The 15416-nt window shown below is 49.4% G+C and overlaps 6 protein-coding genes across 6 annotated transcripts; 3 read left to right on the top strand and 3 right to left on the bottom strand.

The window, feature by feature from the left end:
* Positions 1–618: 618 nt before the first annotated feature.
* Positions 619–4239, bottom strand: L228DRAFT_162357 (hypothetical protein). The gene is made up of 2 exons (XM_018329401.1): positions 3299–4239; positions 619–3245 (listed from the first exon to the last, which is right to left on the bottom strand). Exons 1-2 carry the CDS (start codon positions 4190–4192, stop codon positions 771–773), a joined length of 3369 nt encoding a protein of 1122 aa, XP_018187448.1. The 5' UTR covers positions 4193–4239; the 3' UTR covers positions 619–770.
* Positions 4240–4392: 153 nt separating this feature from the next.
* On the top strand, positions 4393–5760 carry L228DRAFT_284015 (hypothetical protein). Its single transcript, XM_018336176.1, has 3 exons — positions 4393–4644; positions 4704–4933; positions 4987–5760. The coding sequence occupies exons 1-3, from the start codon at positions 4491–4493 to the stop codon at positions 5557–5559; spliced, it is 957 nt and encodes a 318-aa protein (XP_018187447.1). The 5' UTR covers positions 4393–4490; the 3' UTR covers positions 5560–5760.
* Positions 5761–8461: 2701 nt separating this feature from the next.
* On the bottom strand, positions 8462–8873 carry L228DRAFT_211895 (ribosomal protein S1; the record flags this gene model as incomplete). The annotated part of the gene is made up of 2 exons (XM_018329915.1): positions 8462–8546; positions 8629–8873. The coding sequence occupies 2 exons, from the start codon at positions 8871–8873 to the stop codon at positions 8462–8464; spliced, it is 330 nt and encodes a 109-aa protein (XP_018187446.1).
* Positions 8874–9788: 915 nt separating this feature from the next.
* Positions 9789–12052, top strand: L228DRAFT_269338 (hypothetical protein; the record flags this gene model as incomplete). Its single annotated transcript, XM_018335263.1, has 2 exons — positions 9789–10942; positions 11056–12052. 2 exons carry the CDS (start codon positions 9789–9791, stop codon positions 12050–12052), a joined length of 2151 nt encoding a protein of 716 aa, XP_018187445.1.
* Positions 12053–12645: 593 nt separating this feature from the next.
* Positions 12646–14044, bottom strand: L228DRAFT_269337 (hypothetical protein; the record flags this gene model as incomplete). The annotated part of the gene is made up of 3 exons (XM_018335262.1): positions 12646–12680; positions 12773–13864; positions 13921–14044. 3 exons carry the CDS (start codon positions 14042–14044, stop codon positions 12646–12648), a joined length of 1251 nt encoding a protein of 416 aa, XP_018187444.1.
* A 603-nt stretch (positions 14045–14647) lies between these two features.
* On the top strand, positions 14648–15382 carry L228DRAFT_248654 (hypothetical protein). Its single transcript, XM_018332902.1, has one exon. It carries the CDS (start codon positions 14868–14870, stop codon positions 15306–15308), a length of 441 nt encoding a protein of 146 aa, XP_018187443.1. The 5' UTR covers positions 14648–14867; the 3' UTR covers positions 15309–15382.
* Positions 15383–15416: the final 34 nt, after the last annotated feature.

Below are 15416 nucleotides of genomic sequence, written 5' to 3'. Positions count from 1 at the left end.
CTGAACAGGATGCCCTCGGAAAAGGGGTCCAGGGAGTCGACGAGCTCGAGCTCGGCGTTGCCGCCCATGGTGATCATCTGGTACATTTCCTTGAGGCGGAGAGAGATGGTGCTGAAGCCTTCCATGAACCCTTCGAGGCGGAGGCGGCGGAGATCGTCGCAGCGTTTCTTGGCGGTGTCGCGGGCGGTGACGGCAGTCTGGAGGTCCTCGGAGCGGGCGGCGTGCTCTTCGACGCGGCGGCGGTATTCGGCCAGGACGCCGAGCTCGACGCTGACGTTTTGGGTTTTTTCTTCGAGAATGGCGATTTCGCCTTTCAGTGTTTCCTTGTTCATGTCTGCGAGCTCGTCTTTGGTGTAGGTCGGGAGTTCTTCGGGGATGGCTTCCTGTTGAGTTTGTTCGTTGTTTTCAACGCCTTCGACGCCTTGTTGGGGTTCGATGCCGAGGTCACTGGTTTCAAATGTTAGTTGAAAAGATCAATTGGTTAGATTAAATAAATTTTGGGAATGGATTTCAGGGAAGAAAAGTAAGTAATAGAGAAAGTGCGGGAGAAGAGGTACCTAATCTTTTGGAGGGAAAGCTTGTTGAGCTTCTCGAGCCAGTATCGGCCGCGCTTCTGGTTCTCGGAAAAGACCTTTTGGTTTTCCTCCAGCTTGTTGCGCATCTCAATCTCTACGGCCCGCGTCTGGTTGAGTTCGTCCCGTTTCTCGTCAAGCTCCTTTTTGAGAGCCGCGAGCTGGTCCTTTTTGCTCTCGAGGGCCTATACAAAAGGGTTATGGGTTAGATGAAAAGCGGACGTTCAAAGCCAAGATCTGTAAACATACCTCTTGAGCTTCTTCTGCCTTGTCCCGTGATCCAGAAGAGTCTCTTGTCTGCGTTTTGATGGCTTCTTCCAGCTTCTGAGCCTCCTCGGCCACGCTCTCCAATTCCTTCTCGGCCTCCTTCATAGCCTTGAATTGCTTGGCGACTTGCTTCTCGGCCTTTGTCTTGGCTACTTCGGCTGTAGAAATCTCTTCATTCAGGGTATCAATCTGTTCTCGAATGCCGTCTACCCTCGCCTTTTGCGCTCGGAGTCGTACACCCCCGACTTCCATAATCTTGTCTTGAAGCTCTTTAATCTCTGCTTCGACTCCCGCAGTTTCAGCATGCAGCTTCTCAATCTCCTTGTTCAGGCCCACAATCTTCTTCTCGAGAGATGCCATGCGGTCGTTGTCTTCTGGGGATGGCTGATTCTCCTCTGCGATTTCTTGCCGCCGGCGCCTGGCATCATTGAGCTGACGTGCACAGCTCTGAATCTCCATGGCAATCTTCTGCATTGTCGTCTCCAGCGGTCCAATCTCCTCCTTGCTCTCTCGCAGTGAGGTCTCAAGCTCGCGCTGCCTATCCAAGAAGATCTGGAACGCCTGCTCAAGTGCTTCGCGATCACCTTCGAGCTTCGCTACCCGCTCTCTTGTCACTTCGCCCGCGAGCTTGGACGACATGGCGCCCTTGGCAACTCGAGTACCACCACCGCTCATGGTACCAGACTTGTCAATCAATTGACCGTCGAGTGTCACCACTCGCCATCGCTGAGCACCATAGGCAATCCGGTTGGCCTGAGCCAGGTCATCCGCGACCAGTGTATTCTGCAGCACGCTGAAAAATGCAGGTCTGAATTTATCGTGCTTCGATTTTACCAGATCAAATAACCTGGGCACGCCTTCGGGTGTGTTGATCGAAGACAGGTCGCGCTTCGGAAGTCGGTCCAACAGAATAAACTGCGCTCGTCCCAAGTTGTTCTTGCGCAGATAGTCGATGCACTGTTGCCCAACCTCGACAGAGTCAACGACCAAGTTGTCCAAAGATGGGCACGCCGTAGAGATGGCAACGTCGTATTTTTCATCAATCGCACCGAGGTTTCCCAGTCTTCCATGGAAACCCTCCACTCGGCCAGATTCCTTGAGGCGCATCAAGCCCGTCAAGACATTGCCTTGCGTCTGGGTGTTCGATAAACTTGCTCGTGCTTCATCGGCCTTTTGCCTCGCACCAGAAACTTGATTTCGGTATCCAGCTTCCTTTTGAGACAGCTTGTTGAGTTCCTTCTCCACTGCCTCTGTATGCTGTGTCAATTCTTCTCGCCGAGCCTTGCATCCCTCAAGCTCTTGTTCCTTGGCTTGGCCATTCCGCTTGATCTCGTCAATCTTGGCTTGAACTTCCTTGAGCTTCGTCTCTCCAGCATTGTTTCGCTCGCGGAGAATGTCCAGCTCACTCTGTGCAACTGCAATAGCCGATTGTTTCTCGTTGATCTTTGCCTTCCATGGCTCGAGTGACTTTTGCTTCACCGCGATCTGGTCGGAAAAGGCTTGCGTCTTGCCTTTAAGACCCTCCCTGATTGTAGCCAGTTCTTCTTCCTCTTGCTTCATACTCTTCTCGAGCTCCGCAATTTGCTCGCTGCTTCTTGCTACATCTTCGAGACAGTTTTTGATCACAGTTTCCGCTTCTGAGCCTCCCAGCCGGCTGCCTTGTAAAGCCTTTTCAAACTTCTTCTGTTTTCCGGCCAAGAATTTCTTCTTCTCCTCGAATTTGACATTCTCCTTGTCAATTTTTGCCATTTCTTTCAGGAGCGCCTGGGTCTCGGCCTCCATTGCTTCGTATTCCTTCGCGCCCTTCTTGTAGAGCTTCTCCATCTGCTTAATGCCGTCCTCGTTGCCCTGATGTTTCTCAAGCTCTTCTTTGAGCTGGGCCTGCATTTGTGTAATCGCTTCCTCGGTGACCTTCAAATTGTCTTCGCACTCGCTGATATAAATTTGGTACAAGGCAGACTGTTTCGTGGCAAGGTCATTCTCTTCCCGAATGTATGCAAGCGCCTTGTTCTTCTTGTCCTCCAAACTATTCTTTTCCTTTTCCACATGCTGAACTCGATTGCTCTTCTCGTGGCAAACTTCGTTGAGCGTCTCCAGTTCAGCCGCCGACTCCTCAATGGGTGTCTTGTATTTTGACGTTCCGATAATATCCTCTAGATACTCGAGCAAACCGTCATCATGCTCATTAGCTGCTTTTGGCTTCATTTGTGCAATTGATTCGACCTCTCCCTGTAGAATCAGAAACCTCTTGTGGTCAAGATCGACACCCCGGTCGCGCAATAGTGTCGTGACGACTGTAAAGTTTGACTCTTTGCCATTTATAAAGTATTTACTCGTGTTATTCTTGTACGCTCTTCGGGAGATGACTAGCGCGGAATTGGGAACAATTTCGTGCTTTCCTCCAGGCTAAAATAGTTTGTCAGCAGGCCTCAATTGGTCCTGGCGGATATGAAACCTACCAAGTCAATGACTTCTTCAAAGTGCACTTCCACTTCACAAAACTCCAAGTTCGGGAAAGCAGCAGAGTTGTGAATCAATGCAGAAATCTTTCCTTGACGCATTTTGCTCGCTCGGAAACCAAAGACGAAAAGGAGCGAATCAATGACATTCGACTTTCCTGAACCGTTCGGTCCAACCACAGACGAGAAGGATGCATGAAATGGTCCAACCTCTTGCCTTCCTGCATAGCTCTTGAAGTTGTTCAAGATTAGATATGTAATCACAATGCGCGACGTCGGTCCGCTAGGAGCTGGCGGAGGACCCGGTATTGCCATGTTTTGTGACTTCAATAATATGTCCTTGGGTTCCTCAAGTGGCCTCTCCATTGGCTTTTGTGATGACACTTCAGAGGGTTGGAGCTGTTCTGCTCCGCGGTTGTTCACGGTTGCACTAGTAATGTCCGCCAAAGGTGTGTTTTGTGATGCTGGAGGCTCGGGCGACTGAGAAGGTTTCGGCGTCGGCAACGGAGGAACTTCTGGTATATCTGTCGCCGAAGATTTTCTGGTTCTCCTGCTTGAGGTGACGCTTGTCCGCTTTCTAGGTGATGACCCTCGGCTTGGTGACGGGGGCTCTGGGGCAGCGTTTCCCTCGGGACTGAATATTTGCGATGGCTCGATGCTCTCGCCAGTTTTTGTCCTCCGGCCTCTCGTAGTTGAAGGCGCAATGGATGTAGGCTCCGCAGTCTTGCGCCTTGGTTGCCGTCGCGGCGTCGTCTTCGGAGGAAATGTGTATTCCGCCTCATCTTCATTTTGCTGCGAGGGGACGCGGTGGTCTTCTTCGTCCGAATCGTCGGCGACAATGCGACGACGAGCAGCAGGTCGGCGCGAAGGCCGAATAGGCATTTCAGTCGACATCCTGTTGTTTTTCGAAGTGAACAGGGCCGATGCGAGTTGGCTGGTCGTTTCAGTCGATCGAGACAAAACAAACGGCGAAGGAAGACGTGGGGTAAACAAACCACAATCAACAGGTCGGATGACTAAGCACACTCTACGCGCAGCCGCCGCGCTCGCCAATTCGTTCACATGGGGAATTGATACCAGCTCCACTATGAATTATTTACTAGCATCTGGAAGCTCTTGACGATCAACTCTATTTATCTTGATTTTCTCCCTAATTTCGCTGCGCTCTTTAAAAGATCTAGAGCTGTTCAATATGGGAGACTTTAAAGATTTCGACACTGTTTTCTCCTTCGATCCGACCTACGCTTATGATCACAAAGTCATTGATACTATCCTTTCCAACCGGCGCACATTAGAAAATGAGCTCCTGTTCGATAAACTCTTGCGCTTGTTACATATTAACCAGGGTTGGTTATGAGGACATTTAATTTTCATATTTATTTCTAACAAAGCTTTTGTGGCTCAGCTTCCAAGCTTTATCCCCCTCGTTCGAATCAAGACCTAAGGTCTTTGCATCACAAGATTGTCTCCAGCGCAGCACCTGATCACCACAAACTATCTCTACTATACTACATTCTCAAAGATGTCAAGACTCCGGAAAGCCTCACGACACGTTTCTCTGCAAAATTCCACGTCCCGGCGAAATACGAGACGGTCATGGAAGGATTATGGCACATGGATCGCATGCAGTTTGAGGTTAGCAAATAAACCCATGGTCGCTTCATAATTATTGACTGACACGAAACCAGCGAGCGCTTGGATACTTGACCCAGCCTTCCCTCGCTCCCACGTTTCCCGAAGAGATTCTTCATACCCTCATCCGTCATGGCACGCAGGTCGATAGGAGCTTGCCCCTCGTATACTTCCACACAGTATCGCCGGCCGTTACCAACCCGAAGGTCCTTGAAGCATTCTTTTCGTATCTATCCCAGTGTAGCGTCACAGAGGCATTTTACTTTGCGCGTGGTCAGCCGGAGAATATTCACCGCCATTTGCTGGAGCAATTGGCTTCCCTGGTCCTTTCGAAGCAGTCTGGCGAAGAACGCGCGACAAGAGCGACGGAATTTGTGGATTTGCCTCTTAGCGACGAGGAAGAATCGTGGATCGAGGAATATCTCCACGAAGGAAAGGGTAAAACGCTGCATGGCGCCAGGGATACCGTAATGGCAAGGAAGATCAGCACTGGCAAGTTCAATGAAGCGCTCTTGAACGGCAAGATATTAAGCGGTAGATTGTTTGATGGCATCAACTGGGAGAACCTCAAGGCTGGAGTCAATTTGGGGTTAGGGCCACGGAAGGACGACAGGGCTGCCATCCAATAGCAAAAAATGGGGCGTTTTACTTTATGTGGGATGAATTGCATAGCGTCAAAGGCGTTTGGTGGTTGGCTTTCTTTGTTTAACAAATCAGATGCTCAGAACTTGAACCTGAGGATGCATCTTGGTCTTGCAGAATCGCATGCATATACCTTGCTGGACAATGTAACATTAGATACAATGATCATAAACATAGTAAGAAATGGCTTTGAATTTGCATTAAAATCTGAGGTGGTTTGTTGTATTCCTCATCTACGTTGCGTTCGTACAGATTGATATATGGATCGAGGGATGTGATTATGCCGAAGGTTGGGTCGCTATGTCTTTCGCTTCGCTTGAGGTTGAAGGTGAAAGAGCCTTTTGACGCGAAAAGGACTCCAACCACCGTGCTCTCGCCGCTACCACCACATATGGGGTCGTGATGGGGGTCTGCAAATACTTCCTGCAAGGAAGATGCAAGTTTGGGGGTAATTGTTCAATTTTTGTTTAAGATCCTGCTTTCTCAATCCAGATTGTTTGCTTGCAGATAATCTTTGATCATCTGAACGTTCGTCCGGTGCAAAATTAACCATTTCTTTCAAACAGATAATTGCCGAAACGAGCATCCCAAACCAGGTGGTTTTCAATCTCAAAATCGATTCGCTGCCTTTTCAGGTGGAGGAGGCAATGCAGCTGGCCCATCTGGCGGCCCTTTTGGAGGTGAGTGGCCGCATTGTTTGCATCGCTCCGTTCTGTTCTTATATCTGTGATTGCTTAATCAGATTTCTCTCTGTTTGAGTGATTCATTTGTCCTTTGACAGAGCCCTTGCAATTTTCCTGTGACAATCTTTCTCTCCATTCTTTCAATTTTCGGATCTATATGATTGCTATCTCCCTTGTCTTTTGCCTTTGCATCACATGACAAGCTCGTCCCCTGGCTGATATCCGGAACAGGTCGAGGATCGCAGACATTGCCGTATGAATCCTGGCAACCTACATCCAAGGACGAGTATTAACTGTCTTACTTAGCTATTCTTTGAACAAAGATGCCATAATCACCGATCTATCTACCGAAAGTCCATTATGGATTCTCTCCGCTTATGGACCTGGGCGAGATGCGCCTGTCCAGTTGTTTGGCGGCCAACCTCGCGAGCAGAGCTTTGAAGAAATGCGCCTGCTTCACTATATGGCAGCTGCTTCAGGTAATGAAGCACAAGCAGTATGTTATAGACGCTACTAATTATAATTGATGGCGGAATAACTGATGTCCAAAAAAAAAGGTACAAGAAGCCCAGGGTCTCTACAACAATGCCCAACAGCAAATGAAGAATGCGCTGGACAATATCGATGGAGCAATCAAATTCATCATCGATGGAGGAAATACGCACCCTAATCGCATTGACATCTCCGCAAATTCGAGCACTGCGGGAACAACTAACGCGTTTCAAAGAGGTAACAATGCGTTCGCAAAGCCGTCCGCTCCAAATGCTTTCGGACAACCGTCAACATCAGCATTCGGTCAACCCAGCTCAACCTCTGCCTTTGGACAGCCGTCAGCCTTTGGGGCGCATGCTAAGCCTTCGGCGTTTGGACAAGCCTCCGCTTTTGGCCAACCTTCAGCGTTAGGGCAAACTTCGGCCTTTGGGCAACCCTCAGCACCTGGCCAAGCAACTGGCGGAGCCTTTGGGCAGCCGCAGCAACCAGCGTTTGGCCAGACGACAGCGTTTGGTCAACCCCCTACTCTCGCAGCCAACCAGCAGCCACCGGCTTCTTCACCATTCGGTCAGCCACAACAACCCGCGGCATCAAATCCATTCGGTCAGCCCGCAACTCCGGCTGCTGCTCCGGCGTTCGGGAAGCCAAGCACTCCGACCACAAACGCCTTTGGTGCCCCCTCAGCACCACAAGCCAATCCCTTCGGCCAGCCGACTCAACCTGCGCCGGTAAATCCATTTGGTGCCCCTGCATCTACTGGAGGATTTGGCCAGCCGTCTCAGCCAGCACAATCTGCACCCACAAATCCTTTCGGAGCTCCAGCTTCCCAACCCATGGCTGCAGCCAACCCTTTCGGCACTGCTCCAGCTCAACCAGCCGCAGCTAATCCTTTCGGTACTGCTCCTGCTGCACAAACAGCTCAAACGACTCCGTTCGGCAGTGGCATGGGTGGCACAAGTTTTGGAAACTGGCAAAAAGATGAAACGAACAACCCTGTCCCATTTCCCGTGCAGCCGGCGAATCCATACTCTCCCGATTCTGGAGCTACGCATCCCGATCTTCGCAGCTACAGCGTGCGAGATCCCCAAAATAAGCTGTTGACTTGGAAAGGCAAGCCCGTGGAGTACGCTGATGGCGAGCCATGTTTCAAAAAGGATGACGGCGGGCTCGAAAGGATTTGGTTCCCCAACGGACCGCCGCGGTACAACAAGGATACGGAGCTGCCTTTGGAGGCTTACACGCAGGAGGTAAAAGACGCTTACACCCACCTTTATGATACTGGCGAATTTCTAGGAGGCATCATGCCAGAAGAACCGCCGCGGAGAGAATGGTGCAAGTGGGATATTTGAAATTAAAAACAAGTCCATCGACAAAGTTTGCGGGAGGGAGGTTGATCTACTGATTTTTTGGCCACGAAAGGACTCGCATCGGTGGCGGTTTGCTTACAATTGGAGTTTTCGGAATCTACATAAAACAAAGCAGGGAAATGGCATGCTCTTGTTTGAATTCAAAATCATTGTCTTGCCGCTTCGAATCGGACAATGACATGTTGCAAAGCGTCATGGAAATCTAAATAATCATATCACAATTTACAGTAAATTTATAGACATATTTCACATTTACTCAAGAACCAATCCAGACAAACACATGTGGTATGGAATGTTTAAACTTTTTCGAAGCTTAGAATATCTCTTAATTTAATCTAGAGACTAATCTAAGCAGCGATGGTGACCTCAACCTCAACACCAGCCTCGATGTTGATGATGATCTGCTTGACGACCTCAGTGGGGGCGTTAAGGCTATATATGCGTTAGTACTTGGTTCTCACAAGTGTCGCGACCACGCCCAAGACCGGGCAGGGTGGAAAGAGGAAAAACATACTCGATCAAACGCTTGTGGATCCGCATCTCATAGGTGTCCCAGGTCTTGGAACCCTCACCGCAAGGAGTCTTACGGGTGGTGACCTGGAGGCACTTGGTGGGGAGACGGACGGGGCCCTTGACACGGAGGTCCTTGCCCTTGGCACGCTCAATGAGCTCCTGGCAGACCTTCTCGATGGACTGAACCTTGCGGGAGGTCAAGGTGATCCGAATACGGTGGATCTTCTGTAAAACGCGATAAATCATCAGAATTATAGTTCTCTCCAAGATTTCCATTCGTCATATTGCCCCGGGTGTCTCAAAGTCGGCAATGAAAGTCCCGTCCAAGCCCATTCTGCGCTTCCGTTCTCCTTTTGCAGATTCAATTGCCATCTCCTCCCACGGCGAGAAACGAGAGCGCAGAAATTGGTTTGACGACACTTCATCCGACGACCGAAACTGACAGTATGGATGGTTCCTTTTCGGGTAGTTCAACGTACAGGACCCTCGCCGAACTCCTTCTCGGGCTTCTGGAAAGACATCTTGTCGTTTTGGGAGATGGGATATCTGAGGTCTATCGCAACGCGAAAACAACGGCCAGTTAGCGTGATGTCGTATTTAAGAGATTGTCGAAGCGCCGTCGCAGAAAAGAAAAGGCGTCCGATGAGCTGTGGTGCAATATACCTGTGAGACTGCTGAGGGCGCCAATCAAGACCTGAACGGCGTTGGTTCGGTAAAGTGATGAAAGGCTGGTGAGATCAACGGGGAACGAAGGATCGCGAACAACTACTTTTGCCGTACACACTTGGCGATAGCGGGGAGTGACTGTGGTGTGTGTAAGTCTTGGCATTCAGGGCTGTAACCCCCACCCAAAGCCGACCCATGTGCTGCCGGATACGCTTTACCTGATGGGGTAGGCGGTGAGCAAAGATGACCATATCAGGTAATTTATATTATGTAAGCGATGACTCGAGAGACATCATTGATGCATAGACGCCTGGAACGCTTGGATCGAGGCGTAGCGGAGATCAAATGATCTGGAGGAGCTTATAGCTTCAAATAATCCTTCGTCTTCAATATTTTCAGATATGAGACATTCTCGGTCTATTTCATTTGCAGTTTCTTCAATTTCTTTCAACCCTTTTGATACTTGAAAACCCCTCCAATTTTGCCGCCCAAATTATGCCGCTACCGCCTATAGCACCGTTTCCGCCGAGCTTTCTACGCAGAGACATTGCCCCCAGCGAATGGGAATCATGTCTTGATGCATGGGTTCTATTGATTCAATTACGATTGCATTTGTCTGCGGAACGGTCTTCTTCTGAATCCGCAAACGACGATTCATTACATGCATTTCTTTCTTCCTATGTTCATGAGTCTTCACGTGCATTTCCCGGCGATGTGCAGTTTTCTGGAGTAAAAGCAAAAGTTTTACGGCGCGAATGTTTTCTGTTAATACATCGACTTCTTTCAGAGGCTAGTCCGCCTCCAGCACCACTGCTAGGATGGAAATTCCTGGTGGATCTGAGCCGGGTATATGGTAAAAGCGCCAGCCTGCGAAAATTGCTGGGTTCGGTATGGACCCAGCACCAGAGTACTCTGGTACGTGGATTGCAAAAGTCCAAAGCTTCTCTTATAGGCGGACTAGAAGATGGTCACGCGAATGAGCTCGAGGATGAGCTTGCGAGGCTTGGGCCGCTGTTTTCTGCATCTCGGGATATAGCTACTTTTTTCATGACTGGGTCGGATTTTCTTGACGCGCTATGCATTGGCTATGCGCGTGCTTCTGACATGGTTCAGCTGAGAATTCTCGCAGCAACGTATCTTGGATTAATATCTTTGATTGATGGGGAGAAGCCGAATTTTTCAGCATTATTTGATCATTTATATACCTTAAAACGGACGGCAGAGAGTGCTCAAAAGAAGGGCTCTTTGCAGTCAAAGAGCCTGGTGGTGGACCTCGTCACGAATACACCGCTCCTACGTCACCTCGAGGAGCGTGCGACCGGATCGGAAAGTGCTCGAGCAAAGTCTATAGTAACCGCCCTGCAGGCTTTCCATGATGCGAACGCGCGCAGGAAACGGCCTATACGACGGAAAGTCAGTAAAGGCAAGGGCAAAGCTGCTCGTGATCCTGCAGATGCAGCTCTCGAGGATATCCATATCCACCGGATGAGCTTGGTCACGCAGATTCAGGACTTGTTTCCAGATCTAGGAAGCGGGTTCATTGTGAGACTCCTCGACGAGTACGGCGATGATGTCGAGCAAGTCACTGCGCATCTGCTCGACGACTCTCTGCCCGCGCATCTTCGCCAAGCCGATCGTTCAGAAGATCTGTATGTTCTCTCCTCTACTTTCTCAATTAATTTCTCTCCCTCGCTATTACTCTCTTTATTAACCATACGCATCTATTTGACTTTTTCCAATACTAATACCACTGTCAAAACAGTCCTTCTGCAGCCCAGGACCAACCAGAGCAACCTCCCAATCTTGCATCTCACCTTGTTCCCCGCTCTACACCTCCGCCCACTTCTTCTATTCCTTCAAGACGCAACGTCTACGATGACGACGAATTCGACCGTCTCGCCATCGACACTTCCAAACTGCACGTAGGCAGACGCGATGCCAATCTTACAGCCGACCACCTCCTTTCATCCCGGCAGAACGCGCCAAACAAAGCAGCCATCATTTCAGCCCTGTCTGCATTCGACGCCGACGACGACGAACGCGACGATACATATGATCTCGAAGACGTCGGCGGCACCGTTGATTCCACGACCGACTATGACGGAGACCGCGCACGGAAACAGCAAGGAGCAGGAAAAGACGCCGCCGCAGCAGCGGAAGCTGATCGCATCGACCGCGCATTGTTCTCCGTGTATACTACCTTACCAAACACATTCAACCGCGATGCCGCTACCCGACGGAGTCAGCCCCGGCAATCCTTGCGCCGAGAAACCGGCCTCACGGACGAAGCTATTGAGGGATGGGCAGTCATGCTTGGACGTGAACCGAAACGGCTCCGCAAGATGGAAGAGAAATTCAAGCTCTTTGGTGCCGGTGGAGCTGGAGCTGGAGCTTTGCAGCAGCCTGAATTGCCGTCTACGAAGTACAAAGGCGTTTCTTCAGCCGAAGACAATGACGAAGATGACTATAGTTCCGGACCTGGTTCCCGTTCAGACACTGGTCCGTCTCGTGGCGGAAGAGGCAGAGGGGGAGGAGGAGCGGGTAGAGGACGAGGCGCACCCCGCGGAAGAGGTCGAGGCGGCGGAGCAGGAGGGCCAGGAGGACCAGGAGACAAATCCAATCTCACAGGCCCATCCGGCGATAAAAACACGCAAATATCCCGCCAGCGCAAAGAAAGCAGCAAGAGCTCTCGCGCAAATCATAACCGACGAGACCAGCGCGCGAAAAAGATGGCAAGGGGCGGGATGTTGCCTTCATAGTCTTTCATTCGATTCACGGCCCTTTACCTCTTACGTCCATTTATCCCTTCATCTCCAATTACCTCATGTCTAAGTTTATTAGAGACCGGAGGACAAAGAATACTTTGTATCAGGGATGAATATCAACACTTATATCCACGTCAATATCAATATGAATATCGATAATTATATCACCAATTCATTGAGCATTCTATAATTGTGCAACAATATGCTCATCGCCATTGCTCTATATTCTTAGGGTCTGCCAAATGAAAAAGAAAAGTAAACGAATCGATGCTCATAGTGCAATATTCTGCCCGGCAAAAACGTAGAAGAAGTTGAACAGAGGAAATCAAGGGAAGAAAAATAAAGAATAAAGCGAACAAAGATGGTATATACCCGCCTGACACCGTTCCTGGTTCGTATTAAACCAATACGCACGCAATACGCCGAGGAATATTTGCTCGCTTTAAAAACGAAACGAAGGCAAAGCTGAGAAATGTAAACAAGAGGATTGAGCATGTCGAGCGTTAGCAGGTGATGATGATGATGATGATGATGATGATGATGATGATGATGATGATGATGATGATGATGATCAGACAATTAAGGGTCTACGTCTTGGAGGACTTGCGAAGGACGGGTTTCACTAGAGGTAAAAGGATACGTTAGTCATGTGAGCCTTGAAAAGAAAACATGGAAGAAAGATTACGAGAAGCAGGGACCGGACATAAAACTTACAGTTGAATTTCCTCGTCTGTCGCTTGGCGCCCTTCTTCTTCCAAAACTTCCATTTCGAATTATTCGCATTAGCACCCTGCTTTTCGTTTTCCTTGCCGGGATGTTCTTCTTCGCCTTCTTCCTGGTCTGGACCAAGACGAGATGGGCGCCCTTGATTGCCTTCAATTTCTCGTAGTGCTTCTTCTCCATCTGCGTCATCTTCTTGTTGCATTTCGCGCAACTCGGCTAAGATGGTGCTCAGTCCTTTGACATATGTTCTTCGTTTCGGCCAGAAGCGTTGCGTCATCGGCGATGTCTGTTCGTCTTCTTCAAGAACTGCGTCGAGAGGTTTTCGGCCGCCGTCTCGACGCAAAAAGGCCGGGGTGGCAAGGAGATTGGATGTGGAGGAGGAAGGCGTTTCCGGACCGCCTATGCCGTCTGGGTCATCTTCTCGCTTTCGTTTTAGCGGAGTTGTGAAACTGTCGAGGAAGAATCGTTTGCTGCTTGACGCTGGTGTCCGATTGCCTCGCTTTCCGGTCATGATGATTGCTTCGTCTAGGACGGCGCTTGAGCTGGATTTGCTGGGTGTTTGGAGAACAGCGTTTGCGTTCGGTGGAGCATTGCCAGTGGGCTCTCCGCTGGTTTGCGGACCTTGTGGCGTGCCATGCTCAGATAGGAGGTCAAAGATGCCCAATGCGTAACCGTCGCGCTGTGGTGTAGGCCCAATAGCTGTGACCTTTGGAGGTGTGGAGAGCTTGCGAATTGAAGACGGGGAATCGTAAGGATCAAGAAAGCCAGGATGGTTGCGTCGAGAGGGAGTTATCGGGCCCATGTATGGCTGGTCTTGCTGCTGGCTGTGCCGTCGCCTGGAGGGCGTCAAAAGATTTCGACGCGGGTTGTAGTAATTACTGCCGTCATCATAGTACGTCCGTCGCCGCTTGGAGGGGGTTTCGATAGCCTCGACTTTCCGCAATAAGGATGTTGTAGAGACACTGTCTTTTTGGGTATTCGGTAAAGAGGATCGGTGAGAGGTTTGTGATTTGTGCGCTTTTGAGTTTTTGTCTTGACCGGATGACGGATCGCGCATTTTGGTGTATTCTTTGTATTTGGCGGCTGCAGAATGGACATTAGCCTAGAGAATAAGCTCCTCATCGCTTTCAAACACGTACCTATTTCTGGATATTTCTTGATATCGTCGCGACCGGCCTTTCGTCCTCCATTTGCAGAAGCAAATTCCTTTTCCCATGCCTTCAATTCTTGTCGTAGAGCCGTCGCTTTATCGGGTACCGCCATTGTGATGATTGTCTATTCTCGTGTCCAACGCGTCGACCCCAATAATTAAAGAGTGAGATGTTTGGAAACACCGCCTGAATTAGAGATTGAAGAGATTCCAGGTCAAACATGTATGCTCTAGGCTTTGAATCGTCTGACGGTAATGATGATGCAAAGGTCGTAATGCACTATGACCAGGTCAAGTGGGATGTGGGACGCGCTATGGGTAAACGCGACAAGGCACGAGGACAGACGCGTTTCGCGTAAATGGGAGACGGCAGAAAACAGTCTCATTTTGGTAGCGACAACGGGAACGACGGGTGACGGATTCAAGCGAACTCCACGTGAATGGAACTTTGACATCATTCACACTTGAAGCGTCATTCTCATTGCATATGAAGTGCAATCAATTGGAAGAGTTCAAAGTAGAGCAGGTTCCGAGGAGATACTTCATGCCATGATGGAGATCCATGTACTAGTGAAGTCTCACGCGGGGCATACCTGGATGCTTGAGCCCACATAACTTGCCTTACTCTACAGATTCAGTACAACCTTGTACAATTGAGCTAACGAAGATAGAGGCTCAGATACAGAATCAATTTGCACAGACCCCTGCACCAAATCCAAAAGTCAAGCACTGGTTGGATTATGTCAGCGACAAGCATTCAGCCAACAAAATGTCTTGGCTCGAGTGAAACACACAAAGCTGCAGTTCCGTTCTTTTCAGATATTGCTTGCGGTCCATTTTACATGGAAGCATTTCACTGTTGAGGCAATTTAAAGGAGACTAGGTCATGCTCGGAACACACTGAGAGAAATACGTCCTAAAGAGAAAAGTATCTTGATGTCAAGACATAGGAGAACGTCGGGTTCAGACCGCAGCGAGGCAGACTCATCCGAGCCTGAAGAGGGTCCCATTCATAGGACAAGGCACCGGTATTCGAATTCGAATAGAACAAAATCTCATACGTATCGACAGCGAGTATCACATGTACCTCCTGAAAACACTTCATGGGTAGATTTGCCCTGGGCACCTGTTCCTTCCCAGATTGACAGGCATAACATCTCCAATGGACGAGACAAATGCTTTGACGAAGAAACAGATGTGGTTATGCGTGATATTGCATCTTCTCATCGTTATCAAGCAAGGGAGAGTAATGATTCACCCATCTCGCTGAAATTGCAAGAGCCACGATTGAGCAGAATTGGCTTGGTACCTGCCGTTCGCTGGGTGTTAGTTACATTAGTTTCATGGCAGAGACAGCCCCTGTTGACAATTTTCTAGACACCTAGAAAGGACAGTCATGGATTTAACCTCTTTTCAGGTGATTACTTCCGGTGCCTAAATTAACATGGAGCTTCTATCATATTTTTTTTATCTCTTATTTTTCCT

Source organism: Xylona heveae (genome assembly GCF_001619985.1).
Source record: "Xylona heveae TC161 unplaced genomic scaffold L228scaffold_7, whole genome shotgun sequence".
Taxonomy (NCBI): Eukaryota; Fungi; Ascomycota; class Xylonomycetes; order Xylonales; family Xylonaceae; genus Xylona; species Xylona heveae.
The sequence above is the reverse complement of the archived record's forward strand: the minus strand, read 5'-3'. Positions and strand labels throughout refer to the sequence as shown.

Bases quoted from the DNA above. Each gene is read 5' to 3' on its own strand.
- L228DRAFT_162357 (XM_018329401.1), bottom strand. From the start codon at position 4,192: ATGTCGACTGAAATGCCTATTCGGCCTTCGCGCCGACCTGCTGCTCGT. The intron at 3,246-3,298 runs GTAGGTTTCATA...AAACTATTTTAG, and splicing joins TTGAAGAAGTCATTGACTTG to CCTGGAGGAAAGCACGAAAT.
- L228DRAFT_284015 (XM_018336176.1), top strand. From the start codon at position 4,491: ATGGGAGACTTTAAAGATTTCGACACTGTTTTCTCCTTCGATCCGACC. The intron at 4,645-4,703 runs GTTGGTTATGAG...TTTGTGGCTCAG, and splicing joins CTTGTTACATATTAACCAGG to CTTCCAAGCTTTATCCCCCT. The intron at 4,934-4,986 runs GTTAGCAAATAA...ACACGAAACCAG, and splicing joins TGGATCGCATGCAGTTTGAG to CGAGCGCTTGGATACTTGAC.
- L228DRAFT_248654 (XM_018332902.1), top strand. From the start codon at position 14,868: ATGTCAAGACATAGGAGAACGTCGGGTTCAGACCGCAGCGAGGCAGAC.